At 38.0% G+C, this 13,268-nt stretch overlaps 2 protein-coding genes across 4 annotated transcripts; both read left to right on the top strand.

The window, feature by feature from the left end:
* Nucleotides 1-145: 145 nt before the first annotated feature.
* Nucleotides 146-6,294, top strand: LOC127497059 (complement C1s subcomponent-like). Its single transcript, XM_051865201.1, has 11 exons — nucleotides 146-338; nucleotides 549-750; nucleotides 926-1,100; nucleotides 2,050-2,184; nucleotides 2,546-2,748; nucleotides 2,829-2,973; nucleotides 3,111-3,229; nucleotides 3,360-3,438; nucleotides 3,519-3,653; nucleotides 3,740-3,814; nucleotides 3,941-6,294. Exons 1-11 carry the CDS (start codon nucleotides 313-315, stop codon nucleotides 4,699-4,701), a joined length of 2,055 nt encoding a protein of 684 aa, XP_051721161.1. The 5' UTR covers nucleotides 146-312; the 3' UTR covers nucleotides 4,702-6,294.
* A 787-nt stretch (nucleotides 6,295-7,081) lies between these two features.
* LOC127497063 (complement C1s-1 subcomponent-like) lies at nucleotides 7,082-13,244 on the top strand. Of its 3 annotated transcripts, none has more exons than XM_051865210.1 (6): nucleotides 7,082-7,235; nucleotides 7,403-7,604; nucleotides 7,758-7,932; nucleotides 11,488-11,607; nucleotides 11,740-11,814; nucleotides 12,304-13,244. In XM_051865210.1, the coding sequence occupies exons 1-6, from the start codon at nucleotides 7,201-7,203 to the stop codon at nucleotides 13,065-13,067; spliced, it is 1,371 nt and encodes a 456-aa protein (XP_051721170.1). In that variant the 5' UTR covers nucleotides 7,082-7,200; the 3' UTR covers nucleotides 13,068-13,244. The 3 variants fall into 3 exon arrangements, with proteins under 3 accessions (XP_051721170.1, XP_051721169.1, XP_051721171.1); XM_051865209.1 differs by having other exon boundaries at nucleotides 7,083-7,235; nucleotides 7,758-7,930; nucleotides 11,477-11,607; XM_051865211.1 differs by lacking the exon at nucleotides 11,488-11,607 and having other exon boundaries at nucleotides 7,083-7,235.
* The last annotated feature ends 24 nt before the right edge of the window (nucleotides 13,245-13,268 follow it).

Genomic DNA, 13,268 nt, shown 5'->3' on the forward strand with positions numbered 1-13,268 from the left:
ACTTTCTTTGTAACTGACAAGGATGGAAACATCTAATAATCTGTAAAGAAAAGATGCATGAAAATGATCTCCGTAGACTTTAACCCTTAATGTTTGAGTAAACAGGTTGAAAACGCAGCAAGGTTTACGGGAAAAGTAGTCATCTCTCTCTCTTTTCTGCCATAGCCAAATCAAACAAGTTTACCTTTTTTTGATGACTTTTAGACTCTCGTTCTCATTTGTGATTGTTAACCACATACACTTTATCACAAGAAAACCTCATGACTGCATTAACAGTGTAGTGAAACAGTTATTGACATCTGCATATCTGTTATGGATGGAATACATCTAATATTTTGGTAAGTTGTTTTTAGATTTAATTCTTAACATTTGCATGTGTTACAATATAGAAATTCAACTGTGTGGTTTATTTAATAACAATCATTGGTGGACACTGACATTCTTTAACCATCTCAAAATGGTTAAAATGGTTACTGTGTCTATTTACTGAATTCTTCCAGCATGACAATTATGATCTTTTTCTGTTTTTTACTCAAACACTGATTCAGCCTGCTGTGGGCATGTGTGAATGTGTGTAAATGTGAGCCACCCATGTTTGGAGAGGTGTCTTCTCCACAGTACCCTCAACCATATCCAGCGAATCTCCAAGAACAGTGGGACCTGGAAGTGCCTCAAGGCTACCAGATCCAGCTAACATTCAATCACTTGGACATTGAGCCCTCTCCAAACTGTTACTACGATTCTGTCTCGGTTAGTGATATTTCAACTTAGACATTGCACAATCCATACCTTGTACTGCGTTGTATCTTGTGTTGTGGGGGAATGACTCCATAAAGTCATATGCACTAGATGTGAATTAGGTTTGAAAATGTTGAGACATATTTAGTTTCTAATACCTCAACACATGTGATTCTTTTATGTTCAGGTTGTGTCTGGTGAGAAGGTTCTGGGGAAGTTCTGTGGTCAGAATTCCACCGACAGGTTTCACCCAGGTGAAAAGCCCATCTTGGCTCCTGGTAACCGTCTCCAGCTGGTTTTTCTAACAGATGACTCAAATCATGAGTCACACTTGGGATTCGCTGCATTCTACCAGGCTGTTGGTGAGTTAGGTTACATCTTCCAAGCATATTACAAACAATTTAGTTGTGTACATATGTTTTCTACTAAACATGTTCTATCAGGATGTATAACATTCCACTTTTTTAACAGTTCGGTCCTCAAATTTGATTGGCTTTCAACTATTTGTATCACTCCACTTGTCTGTTTGTTTGTGCGTTCAATACAGACTATCAGTTGGGTATTTTCCATCAACATTTGTGAATTTTGAGATATTGCAAAAAAAAACAAAACAACCAAACAAACATGCCAAACATACCAAAAAAATGCTGGATGGAAACACCAAGATGTGCATAAAATCTTAAAATGCAATTAAAAAATATGTTCGCTCATTTGAGGCGGATACATTATTTTTTTTTATCCAATAAGAACATTTGTGCATAAACTATGATAGAAACACATTTAGGCCTACCGAAATTAATTGCATTTCCAAACATCAGGTATCCGAGGTGTAGGTAATTTATTATGATGGAAAAAAGAACCACAGTGGCTTAACCAGTTACAGCAACTTCCAATTTTATTATTGATACATTGCACCAGCTTCACAGGAAAATGTCGTTCTTTTAAACACATGGGATGGGAACAGTTTTATTCGCAAAGGTTTTATAAGTTAAATTCACTTCTTAAGATGGTAATATTGCTACTGTCTGTGATTACATCGATACACCAGTAGGTGCAGACAAGTGACTGTCTTTATGAGCGAGTCATTGAATCATTCGCTCAACTGATTCATTCAAAAACACTCATTCAGTAACAAAAAACTACTATGGAGTGTTGCTCGGGGACTGTGGCTTCATTTGGAACTATAAACGCAACAAAAATAGACATAGTAACTGGCAATAATGCCTCTAAAATGCAAGTTGCTGTATTAACACCATAACCTTTTGTGTACATCTTTTAATGCTTGATATCCGTATATACCTGTTCCCTTAGACATAGATGAGTGTTCATCTTCCAGTGTGGTAAAAGGTCCACCATGTTCACAGATATGCCTCAACACGCTTGGCTCCTACATCTGTGCGTGTCACCATGGTTACACGCTAAGGTCTGACCATCGCACCTGTGCCTGTAAGTGTGTTCATTAATAACAGTCTAGGCGCCATGATGTTTACATTTTCAGCATGCTGTTTGTTGGTTATGGAGGTTGGTAGTATATATACATTATATATATATTGATTTAAAATTGATAAATAAAATTGATATTAATAAAATTGACAAAAGCTCATAACAAAATTACTAAAAGTTAAAATTAAAATGAAAAATGAAAAATAAAGCTAATTAAAAATATTAATAAAAACTGTCATAGTATATAAATTATACCAAAATAACACTGATATAAACCATGGTCTAACTGTACAGCCATCTGAAAAACAAACAAACAAAAAATCATAACCTATAGCAAGTGGTGTGTTTTTCGTCCCTGTGCTAGTGGACTGTGGAGGTGGGGTGCACAGTGAACAAGAGGGGACTATCTCCAGCCCTGGTTACCCAGACATGTCCCCGCATGATCTGGACTGTGTCTACAGCATCTCTGTTGAGCCAGGCTTCATTGTCACTCTCAACTTTAGCCAGACCTTCCACATAGAGCAGGTCTACAATCAAGGACCAGCCTGCCTCTTCCACTGGCTGCAAGTATGTTTGCTATAAATGTCTGTCTATCTTCATATGAATACACGTTTTTTGGTTTACTTTTGCTTTTAATTTTTTCTCAGGTGTCTGCCCCAGGAAAAACCAAGAAGTACTGTGGAGGAAACAGTCCTGGCGTCCTCAAAATGGGCACTCACTCCGTCCAGCTGGAGTATCACACCGACAGATACGGGCAGAGCCAGGGGTGGAGCTTACATTACACCACACAGAGTGAGAGAGAGAAAAATATACTGCATCTTTATTGACTGTTTTTCCATATGGATGTCAGAACACTGACAAATCACTATAAATCTTCAAATATCTATGGTAATGTTTATTAGTCTGATGTCCTCACATCTCTTTTAAAGGGGTGGAGTGTCCACATCCGGGCACTATCACCAATGGAAGAGTCACACCAGATTTTAAGCAGTACTTGTACAGAGACTACATTTATGTGCGCTGTAACCCAGGATACAAGCTCATGATGGTGAGATTTACAATCATGCTGATGGTAAAACCTAGAAATCTGGTGGTGATGGCCTAAGTATCATGTGACATGAATTTATTTATTTTTCCTTGGTAATATTGTGCTTTTCTTTTCCTTTGCATTCTGTAAGGGAGAGAAAGAGATTGCAAGTTTTAAGTCCGTGTGTCAGAGTAATGGACAATGGCATTTGACACTGCCAGAGTGCAAGAGTGAGTAAATACACATCACCTGATTTAGCATTTTGCTTTATTTCATCTATTCATCATTTTGTTCCTATGTATCATTGTAGTTATTGACTGTGGAGATCCAAAGCCGCTGCTAAATGGAGTCATTCAGTTTATCAGTGGAGAAAACAACGAATATCTCTCTGTCATAGAGTATAATTGCAATGAGCCTTACTACAGCTTTAAGCATACTCCTAAAGGTCAGATACTGTACAAAACCCTATTTATTTTTGTGACTGATGAATCCTGACTTTTTAAGCTAATTTCCTTTCTTTCTCCTGTGTAGTAAGATACAGGTGTGCAGAAGACCGGAAATGGACAGAAGACAACAACAATGACATTATTCCTCCTTGTTATCCTGGTAATAGACAGACAGATAAAAAGAGATTTTATATTATTTTGTACTTGTGCATTTGCACCATTGTTATTTAACTTTACATTTTTTGTGTATTGTACATTACTCATATTTTCATATATATATTTTTAGTGTGTGGAATGAATACAGAGGTCTCTTCTGGTGGCAGAGTCTTTGGTGGGAAGCCAGCCAGACCTGGGCAGATTCCCTGGCAGCTCTTACATAGATCTCCCAGAGGTGGTGCATCTCTGATCAGTGATTACTGGGCTCTAACAGCTGCTCATGTAGTAGATGGATATGAAAACACCAGCATGACTTGGCTTGGAGGAATAACAGAAGAGGACAAACCCCCAGTCATTATGGAGACAGAGAAGATCATAATTCACCCAAATTATCAGAGGGTTGGTCAGCATGGTTTTACATCTACATTTGATAATGACATTGCACTCATCAAAATGTCTGCCAGGGTGCCACTCGGTCCAAACATCAGGCCAGTGTGTCTGCCAAACAAAACACATGAACCTGTAATGGAGGGCACAATGGGTACAATATCGGGTTTCGGAGGGTTTGAGCGGGGCTTAAAAAGTAAAATTTTACGTTATGGGCATGTTCAGGAATATACTCTTGATAAGTGTGATTCAGGGGATCTGCCTGTCACTGAGAACATGTTTTGTGCTGGAGATGATGTTAAAAGCGTTGACAGTTGTAAAGGTGACAGTGGGGGTCCTCTGTTCTTCCCCATGTTGGGCTATGGATCTAAAGAACAGCCCTACGAGGTGAGGGGCATTGTGTCATGGGGTCCTGAAAGATGTGGCAATACAGGCTCTAAAGGTTTCTATGCTAAAGTGCAGAACTACCTGGACTGGATCAGAGAAACAATGACAAATAATTAACATCTGTAGTGCAAGTCAAGACATTATCAGTTCAATTATGTGCATAGCGGTCAAAAAAAAACATTTAGAATAAAACAATTTTATAATGAAAAGAAACAAATTTTCTATTTCAGCAGGAAAAAAATAAATAAAATTGGAGTCTATTTTTGTCTTTTCCAATTTGTCGAAATTTTTCAAAATAAATAAATTAGCAAAGAGGATTATCCTTCTGCTGGTTAAAAATATTGGCATTTGTTGTGAGGTCTAAACTGGTTATTCAGTCATCCTCAAATAGGAGCTCAGATGTTCTCCCTAAACCATCATAGTTATATGTGATCATGGACAATGAAAGAAATGCAAGTGAATCTTATACAATCATGTGAAAAGAAAGTACACTGTTTTGAATTCTTATACATATCAGGACAATAATAATTTAAAAAAAAAACAAAAAAAAAACCATCTGGTCCTTGGCAGGTCTTAAAATTAGGTAAACACAACCTCAGATGAACAACAACACGTGACATTACACCGTGTCATTATTTGTTAAACAAAAACTATAAAAAAGGAGAAGCCATGTGTGACAAACTAAAAGATGGGACAAGTATGGCTTGTTTGGGAGGGTTGCCAGGAGAAAGCCTATCTGAGGTTGATCATCTAAGGTTGTATTTACCTAATTTTAAAGGGATAGATCACCCAAAAATGAAAATTATCCCATTATTTACTCACCCTCAAGCCATCCTAGGTGTATGACTATCTTTCAGACGAACACAATCAGAGATATATTTTAAATATTCTGGCTCTACCAAGCTTTATGTTAGTGAACGTGGGGTCTGTTTTGAAGCACACAATAAAATCATCCATCCATCATAAATATAATCCATACGGCTCCAGAGGGGCCTTCTGAAGCGAAGCAATGTTTTTTTGTAAGAAAAATACACGTATTTAAAACTTAAACTAAAATAACTAGCTTCCGCCACACAACGTACGCATACAGCACAAGTCGACTTGCGCCAAATGAGTAACACCTGAAGCGATGTATGACACAGAATGTAGGAGTAGATGCCTTAGATGCCTTTTGCGGTTTAAACAAATAGGGCTGTGCAACAAACTGAAGCTCCTCTTCTCTTATATCGACATTTCTAATTAAAGTTTCTCGTTTGAGATGTCTAATTTGTGACCGTATACATGACTGTATACATGTCTGATAAACTCTTTCTTATTTATATGCAATTACCTACTGAAAAAACTTGGATCTCATAGCCCCACCACCTTAAAATAGGCAGATATTGTAGGAACTGTCCCCAGTCATTTTTGAAAAATGAACCTCGTCTTAACCCTAAAACAGGCAAGAGGGGAAAATGATCACCAAAAAATCATTTCAAGTCACTTTTTATATTATATATACATTTGGACTTATTGGAATTTTTGAAATATTTGATGTGATTTTATGAGTTGTATCTCCCAGGATATGTTGCCCTATTTGGGTATAAAACAATGTTTCATTAAAAAGTCATCAATGTTTCTGTGATTTATGTGATGCAAAAATATGTAATATGCAAAATATGCTGCATGTATGACATGTCTAAGTGTAATAAAATTGAGGCATAAACATTTCTTATATTTTTCCGCTACTGAACTGTTTAGTCTTCAGTCTCAGGGGTGGGAAACTCTTGAGCCCCATATAGCCCCATAACCAATCATATAATGTAATTTATGATACAACTTATATTCTTTTTAAGTAACCCTGAAGACATTGGTTAGATTTTTCAGGTGTGTTTGATCAGGTTTGGAGCTGAACTCTGCAGGTCGTTAGCCCTCCAGGAACAGGGTTGGAACGCCCCTGTTCTACCATAAAATGAGCTGTGTGAAACTCTGCAGGAAAATGTCTAGTTAAAAATGCAAAGATGTATAACTAAATGAATATTACTATTTGGACAATTTTTTGAAACTCAAAATACATAGATTGAGAAGGGAGACTGTGTACAGGGGGCCCAGAGGCCATGAGGGCCTATAAGTTCTCTAAGGGCCTTTCTATTTCAACATTTTAAGACAAAGTTCACAATTAATATTAGCAGGTGAATTGCATTTTTTTCTTCTGAAAAAAGTAAGATTAATATGCCTACTTTCTACGACGTCAGAATGTCCAGCACTATGGGCGGATATGCTGGCTTTAGGTCAAACTGACAAAACGAGCACAGAGTTATGACATATTGTAAACAAACCACAAATTATGCCTATGCACCATAGTAGTGCAGCATAAAAATGTGTCTGCAGACTTTAACCCTTCCCCATTTTGTCAACAGGCTAAAAAGCAGCGTGAATCATGGGAAGTGTTGTTTGCATCTCTCTCTTGTATTTTGTAGCACAGCCAAATCAAATAAATGTTTCTTTTTTCATGACTGTTAGACCCTTGCTCTGTCAATAGAGAGGCATTGCAATTGTAGCCATAAAAACTATGTAGAGAAAAAAATATCCTCTCAACTGCTTTATCATTTTAGTAAAAGTGCTATTGACATCTGCATGTCTGTCATGGCTGGAAAAGTTCTAATAATTTGGTAAGTTCCTTTTTTCATGTTTCATCTGAATTTATGTTCATCCACATTATTATTTTACTAATCATCAATGGAGATTAATGTTTCCATCTCAGGACGTTTATAGAATTATTTAGAAATTAAACTACTTTGATCTCTGTCTGTATCCCTGTCCTACCACACTGATTCAGCCTGCTGTGGGTATGTGTGAGTGTTTGTGAATGTGAGCCGGCCATGTTTGGAGAGGTGTCTTCTCCACAGTATCCTCAACCATATCCAGCAGATACTTTGGAAGAGTGGGACCTGGAGGTGCCGCAGGGGTATCAGATCCAGCTAACGTTCAATCACCTGGACATTGAGCCCTCTCCAAACTGTTACCATGATTCTCTCATAGTAAGTGTTACCTCACTTCAAAATCATGTAAAATTGAATCACAGTAAAGATTTTTTTTTTTTTTTAAAAAACTTTAAGCTCATTTGAGCTTGCACAATCATTTGATCAGCAGTAAGATACAGTATGATGGCATTTTAATTATTTTGCATTCAGGTTATGTCTGATAAGAAGGTTCTACGGAAGTTTTGTGGCCAGAATTCCACAGACAGGTTTCACCCTGGTGACAAGCCCATCGTGGTGTCTGGTAACCGTCTCCAGCTCATTTTTCTAACTGATGATTCAAAACCTAAATCCCACATGGGATTTACTGCATCCTACCAGGCTGTTGGTGAGTTATAATAAAGCAACATTAGTGCTGTAACAAATATTACATTTTACACAAAATATAATTGTACTTTGTCTATTTTGTTCTGCCACAGCAAAAATGAATCTACATCAGAGCTAACAGTTGCGCGTCTCCTAACACACGGTTGTGGCGTTTCATTCTTGAATGAATCAGTGCTTTTGAATAAATCGATTGAGCATAGGCCTAATTTATGAGTGGGATGGATGGGTCCCCTCTACTTTTTGCTGAAGTACATTTTGCCCCCACCACTTTTTGAAAGCCATTGGAAAAATATCACGCGGAAGGCTGTGCTTACGCACAGACAAAGCTTGTCCAATCCATTTTTCTTCAGAATTTCAATTCATACATGTAACACAAAGTACATTTGTGCCGACCAGACAGGCCTGATCTACAAACCTTGTCACAAATACATATCTGTATTTATAAACAATAAACTGTGTAAGTGCACAGCGCCTGCACACTCTGGACCGAACAACTCTTTTACTGTGTGATTGAACTAAAGTAAGCAGAATGTTTTCCATTTACACATTTAGGTTAAACATGCCACTGTCATAACTGGAGTTAAGCACGCAAATTAGGCCAGTGCGGTTCATAAAAGGAACATTCCTACAGTTTGGTGGATTTTGGACTGAGCAGGTTTGTTAAAAAAAATAAAAATAAATAATAAACATTTAAAATCCAACTATTCTTTAAACTTGTCAGAGGAAGAAAACGTCTGTCTGTAATAAAAACGTACTGGTCAAGCTCAGGCTAGTACAGTGCATCCGGAAAATATTCACAGCGCTTCACTTTTTCCACATTTTGTTATGTTACAGCCTTATTCCAGAAAGGATTAAATTCATTATTTTCCTCAAAATTCTACAAACAATGCCCCATAATGACAATGTGAAAGAAGTTTGTTTCAAATCTTTGCAAATTTATTAAAAATAAAAAACGAAAAAATCACATGTACATACTGTAGGTATTCACAGCCTTTGCCATGACACTCAAAATTGAGCTCAGGTGCATCCTGTTTCCACTGATCATCCTTGAGATGTTTCTACAACTTGATTGGAGTCCACCTGTGGTAAATTCAGTGGATTGGACATGATTTGGAAAGGCACACACCTGTCTATATAAGGTGCCACAGTTAACAGTGCATGTCAGAGCACAAACCAAGCCATGAAGTCCAAGGAATTGTCTGTAGATCTCCGAGACAGGATTGTATCGAGGCACAGATCTGGGGAAGGGAACAGAAAAAGTTCTGCAGCATTGAAGGTCCCAATGAGCACAGTGGCCTCCATCATCTGTAAATGGAAGAAGTTTAGAACCACCAGGACTCTTCCTAGAGCGGGCCGCCTGGCCAAACTGAGCGATCGGGGAAGAAGGGCCTTAGTCAGGGAGCTAACCTAAAACCCAATGGTCACTCTGACAGAGCTCCAGTGTTTCTCTGTGGAGAGAGGAGAACCTTCCAGAAGAACAACCATCTTTGCAGCACTCCTCCAATCAGGCCTGTATGGTAGAGTGGCCAGATGGAAGCCACTCCTCAGTAAAAGGCACATGACAGCCCGTCTGGAGGACTCTCAGACCGTGAGAAACAAAATTCTCTGGTCTGATGAAACAAAGATTGAACTCTTTGGCCTGAATAGCAAGCGTAATGTCTTGGAGGAAACCAGGCACCGCTCATCACCTGGCCAATACCATCCCTACAGTGAAGCATGGTGGTGGCAGCATCATGCTGTGGGGATGTTTTTCAACGGCAGGAACTGGGAGACTAGTCAGGATCGAGGGAAAGATGAATGCAGCAATTTACAGAGACATCCTTGATGAAAACCTGCTCCAGAGCGCTCTGGACTTTAGACTGGGGTGAAGGTTCATCTTCCAACTGGACAACAACCCTAAGCACACAGCCAAGATAACAAAGGAGTGGCTACGGGACAACTCTGTGAATGTCCTTGAGTGGCCCAGCCAGAGCCCAGACTTGAACCCGACTGAACATATCTGGAGAGATCTGAAAATGGCTGTGTGCCAAAGCTCCCCATCCAACCTGATGGAGCTTGAGAGGTCCTGCAAAGAAGAATAGGAGAAACTGCCCAAAAATAGGTGTGCCAAGCTTGTAGCATCATACTCAAAAAGACTTGAGGCTGTAATTGGTGCCAAATGTGCTTCAACAAAGTATTGAGCAAAGGCTGTAAAAACTTATGTACATGTATTTAAAAAAAAAAAAAAAAAACCTCACATTTGTGAAGATTTCAAACAAACTTCTTTCACGTTGTCATTATGGGGTATTGTTTGAGGAAAATAATGAATTTAATCCCTTTTGGAATAAGGCTGTAACATAACAAAATGTGGAAAAAGTGAAGCGCTGTGAATACTTTCCGGATGCACTGTATAGCCTAATAATTCTGACCAAATATTTTAAATTTCACATTCACATTCTATAAAGTCCACCATATTGTATGGCATTTTTACAATGCAATATGTAACAACAGGGTGGAGGCTTTCAGCTTAAGCCTGTCAGCTTACATGCTAGCAGATGATTTAGGAAGAATTTTAATAGATATATAAAATATATTTAAAAACTAAATACTCATGAAAATGTTTTTTTTCTCCTGCTCTCTGCCACCTGCAATAATAAACCTTTGTGAACTGTATTACCTGTGTTGTCTCCTTCTGTCCATGACAGCAATGTAACAGGATGGAGGTTTTCAGCTTAAGCCTATTATTAGCTAGGATAGAAAAAAAAAAAAAGCATTTTATTGTTCAGCATAAATTGACAAAAGAGGGTGGACATGTTATGTTTTACGCTATTAGATAATCTATCTTCTAAAAATGAGAAAAAGAGAGAAATGTTTATGACTGATTCTTACTTTTACTCTTGCTTTCCCTCCATGGAAATGGTCACTTTTAGCAAGTCGTGATTTAGGGCATATGCTTAAGATTTTAAAGGGCAAATAACACCATTGTAACAGGGTGGACTGGAGTTTGAGGGACACATTTAAAAATGTATCACAAATTGTATTTAAATGTATATGTGAAGTTGAAAACATTATTGGGGACATGGGAATTTGCCTGTCAAGTGCCTCAAATTATTTTTTTCATTATTAGTATTATTCTTAGCTTCTTAGGGTAGCTAATCATTATGTATTGGTGTTAATTGGGATACATCTATGCATGAAAAACCATGTAGAATGAAAGTTAACATTTTATGTAAAATATGCAGTATTGTTTCATGGGGGCACAAAATCCACCAAACCGCAGGAATGACCCAAAAACAGCCTCTTAATGCTACTGGCGCAACGATGTAACTTGCAGAAAGAGTCATTAAAAAAATCCCCAGACTAATGCACAAACTGACAGCCTATCTGGAATGGGAAAACACAGACATGAAAACAGTGAACACTGTCCATTGTTGTTGCATTGTATCAGTCAAATCCTAAGACCGGAATTATTTATTGCAGTACAGCGGTTACGCTCATGGATCTCTAACATTCAGTTTATTATCTTGCTCCGTTTTAATCTCTACTGCTTTTTTCTTTGCATCTACTGGTTGTGGAGATCCAAAGCCCCTGCTAAATGGAGGCGTTCGGTTTATCAACGGATCAAACAATGAGTATCATTCAGTCGTTGAGTATTACTGCAATGAGCCTTACTACACATTTGAAGGAACTCCTAATGGTCAGATACTGTTCAAAACTGGTTTTCATTCATATGATTTCACGATTTTCCACCACTTATCCTGAATTCTTTCTTTCTTTCTTTCTTTCTTACTTCCTTCCTTCCTTCCTTCCTTCCTTTCTTTCTTTCTAGTAAGATACACATGCTCAGAAGACCAGAAATGGACAGCAGATGACAGCAAAGACAATATTCCTCCTTGTGTTCCTGGTAATGTTTCTGAAACTTAACCTGACATTAGTATATTAGACTAAATGTGTTACTTTCTTTGATTTGTATTTTTTTTTATCTCAGAGTGTGGATTGAACACAGAAATCAGTTTTGATAGCAGAGTCTTTGGTGGGAAGCCAGCCAAAAGATAAAGAGAGATTTAATCTTATTTTGTACTTTTTTGTAGTTTTACAAAAAAAAAAAAAAAAAAAAATTAACTTTATATTACATTACATTGCCTGGTTTCACAGACAGTGCTTAGATTAAGCCAGGACATTTAAGTAGCTTTTATAAACATACCTTAGAAAAAGCATTACTGGTCTGCATCTTGAGACAAAACAATGGCACTGACATATTTTAAGATATGTCAGTACAAGTTGCTTTCAGTTAAGACAGCTCAAACATGCATTTTAGTCTGGGACTAGGCTTAAGCCTTGTCTGTGAAACTGGGGGATGTTTTCATGTATTTGTTTCTTTTTTTATTTTTAGTGTGTGGAATGAATACAGAGGTCTCTTTTGGTGGCAGAGTCTTTGGTGGGAAGCCAGCCAGACTGGGGCAGATTCCCTGGCAGCTCTTACAAAGATTATCTCCCAGAGGTAGTGCATCTCTGATCAGTGATTACTGGGCTCTAACAGCTGCTCAATTAGTAGATGGATATGAAAGCACCAGCATGACTTGGCTTGGAGGAATAACAGAAGAGGACAAACCCCCAGTCATTATGGAGACAGAGAAGATCATAATTCACCCAAATTATCTGAGGGTTGGTCAGCATGGTTTTACATCTAACTTTGTTAATGACATTGCACTCATCAAAATGTCTGCCAGGGTGCCACTCGGTCCAAACATCAGGCCAGTGTGTCTGCCAAACAAAACACATGAACCTGTAATGGAGGGCACAATGGGTACAATATCAGGTTTCGGAAGGTTTGAGCGGGGCTTAAAAAGTAAAATTTTACGTTATGGGCATGTTCAGGAATATACTCTTGATAAGTGTGATTCAGGGGATCTGCCTGTCACTGAGAACATGTTTTGTGCTGGAGATGATGTTAAAAGCGTTGACAGTTGTAAAGGTGACAGTGGGGGTCCTCTGTTCTTCCCCATGTTGGGCTATGGATCTAAAGAGCAGCCCTATGAGGTGAGGGGCATTGTGTCATGGGGTCCTGAAAGATGTGGCAATACAGTCTCTAAAGGTTTCTATACTAAAGTGCAGAACTATCTGGACTGGATCAGAGAAACAATGGAAAATAATTAACATCTGTAGTGCAAGTCAAGACATTATCGGTGTTTAGTGATACCTGAGATCAGTTTCAGTTATGTGCTTGATGGTCAAATAGATTTTAGAATAAAACTATTTTATAATGAAAATAGAATTTTCTATTTCAGCAGGCAGAAAATTAATGAAATAAAATTGGAGCCTATTTCTGTCTTTTCCAATTTGTCAAAATGCTTCAAA

Source organism: Ctenopharyngodon idella, chromosome 16 (genome assembly GCF_019924925.1).
Source record: "Ctenopharyngodon idella isolate HZGC_01 chromosome 16, HZGC01, whole genome shotgun sequence".
In the NCBI taxonomy this organism is placed as follows: Eukaryota; Metazoa; Chordata; class Actinopteri; order Cypriniformes; family Xenocyprididae; genus Ctenopharyngodon; species Ctenopharyngodon idella.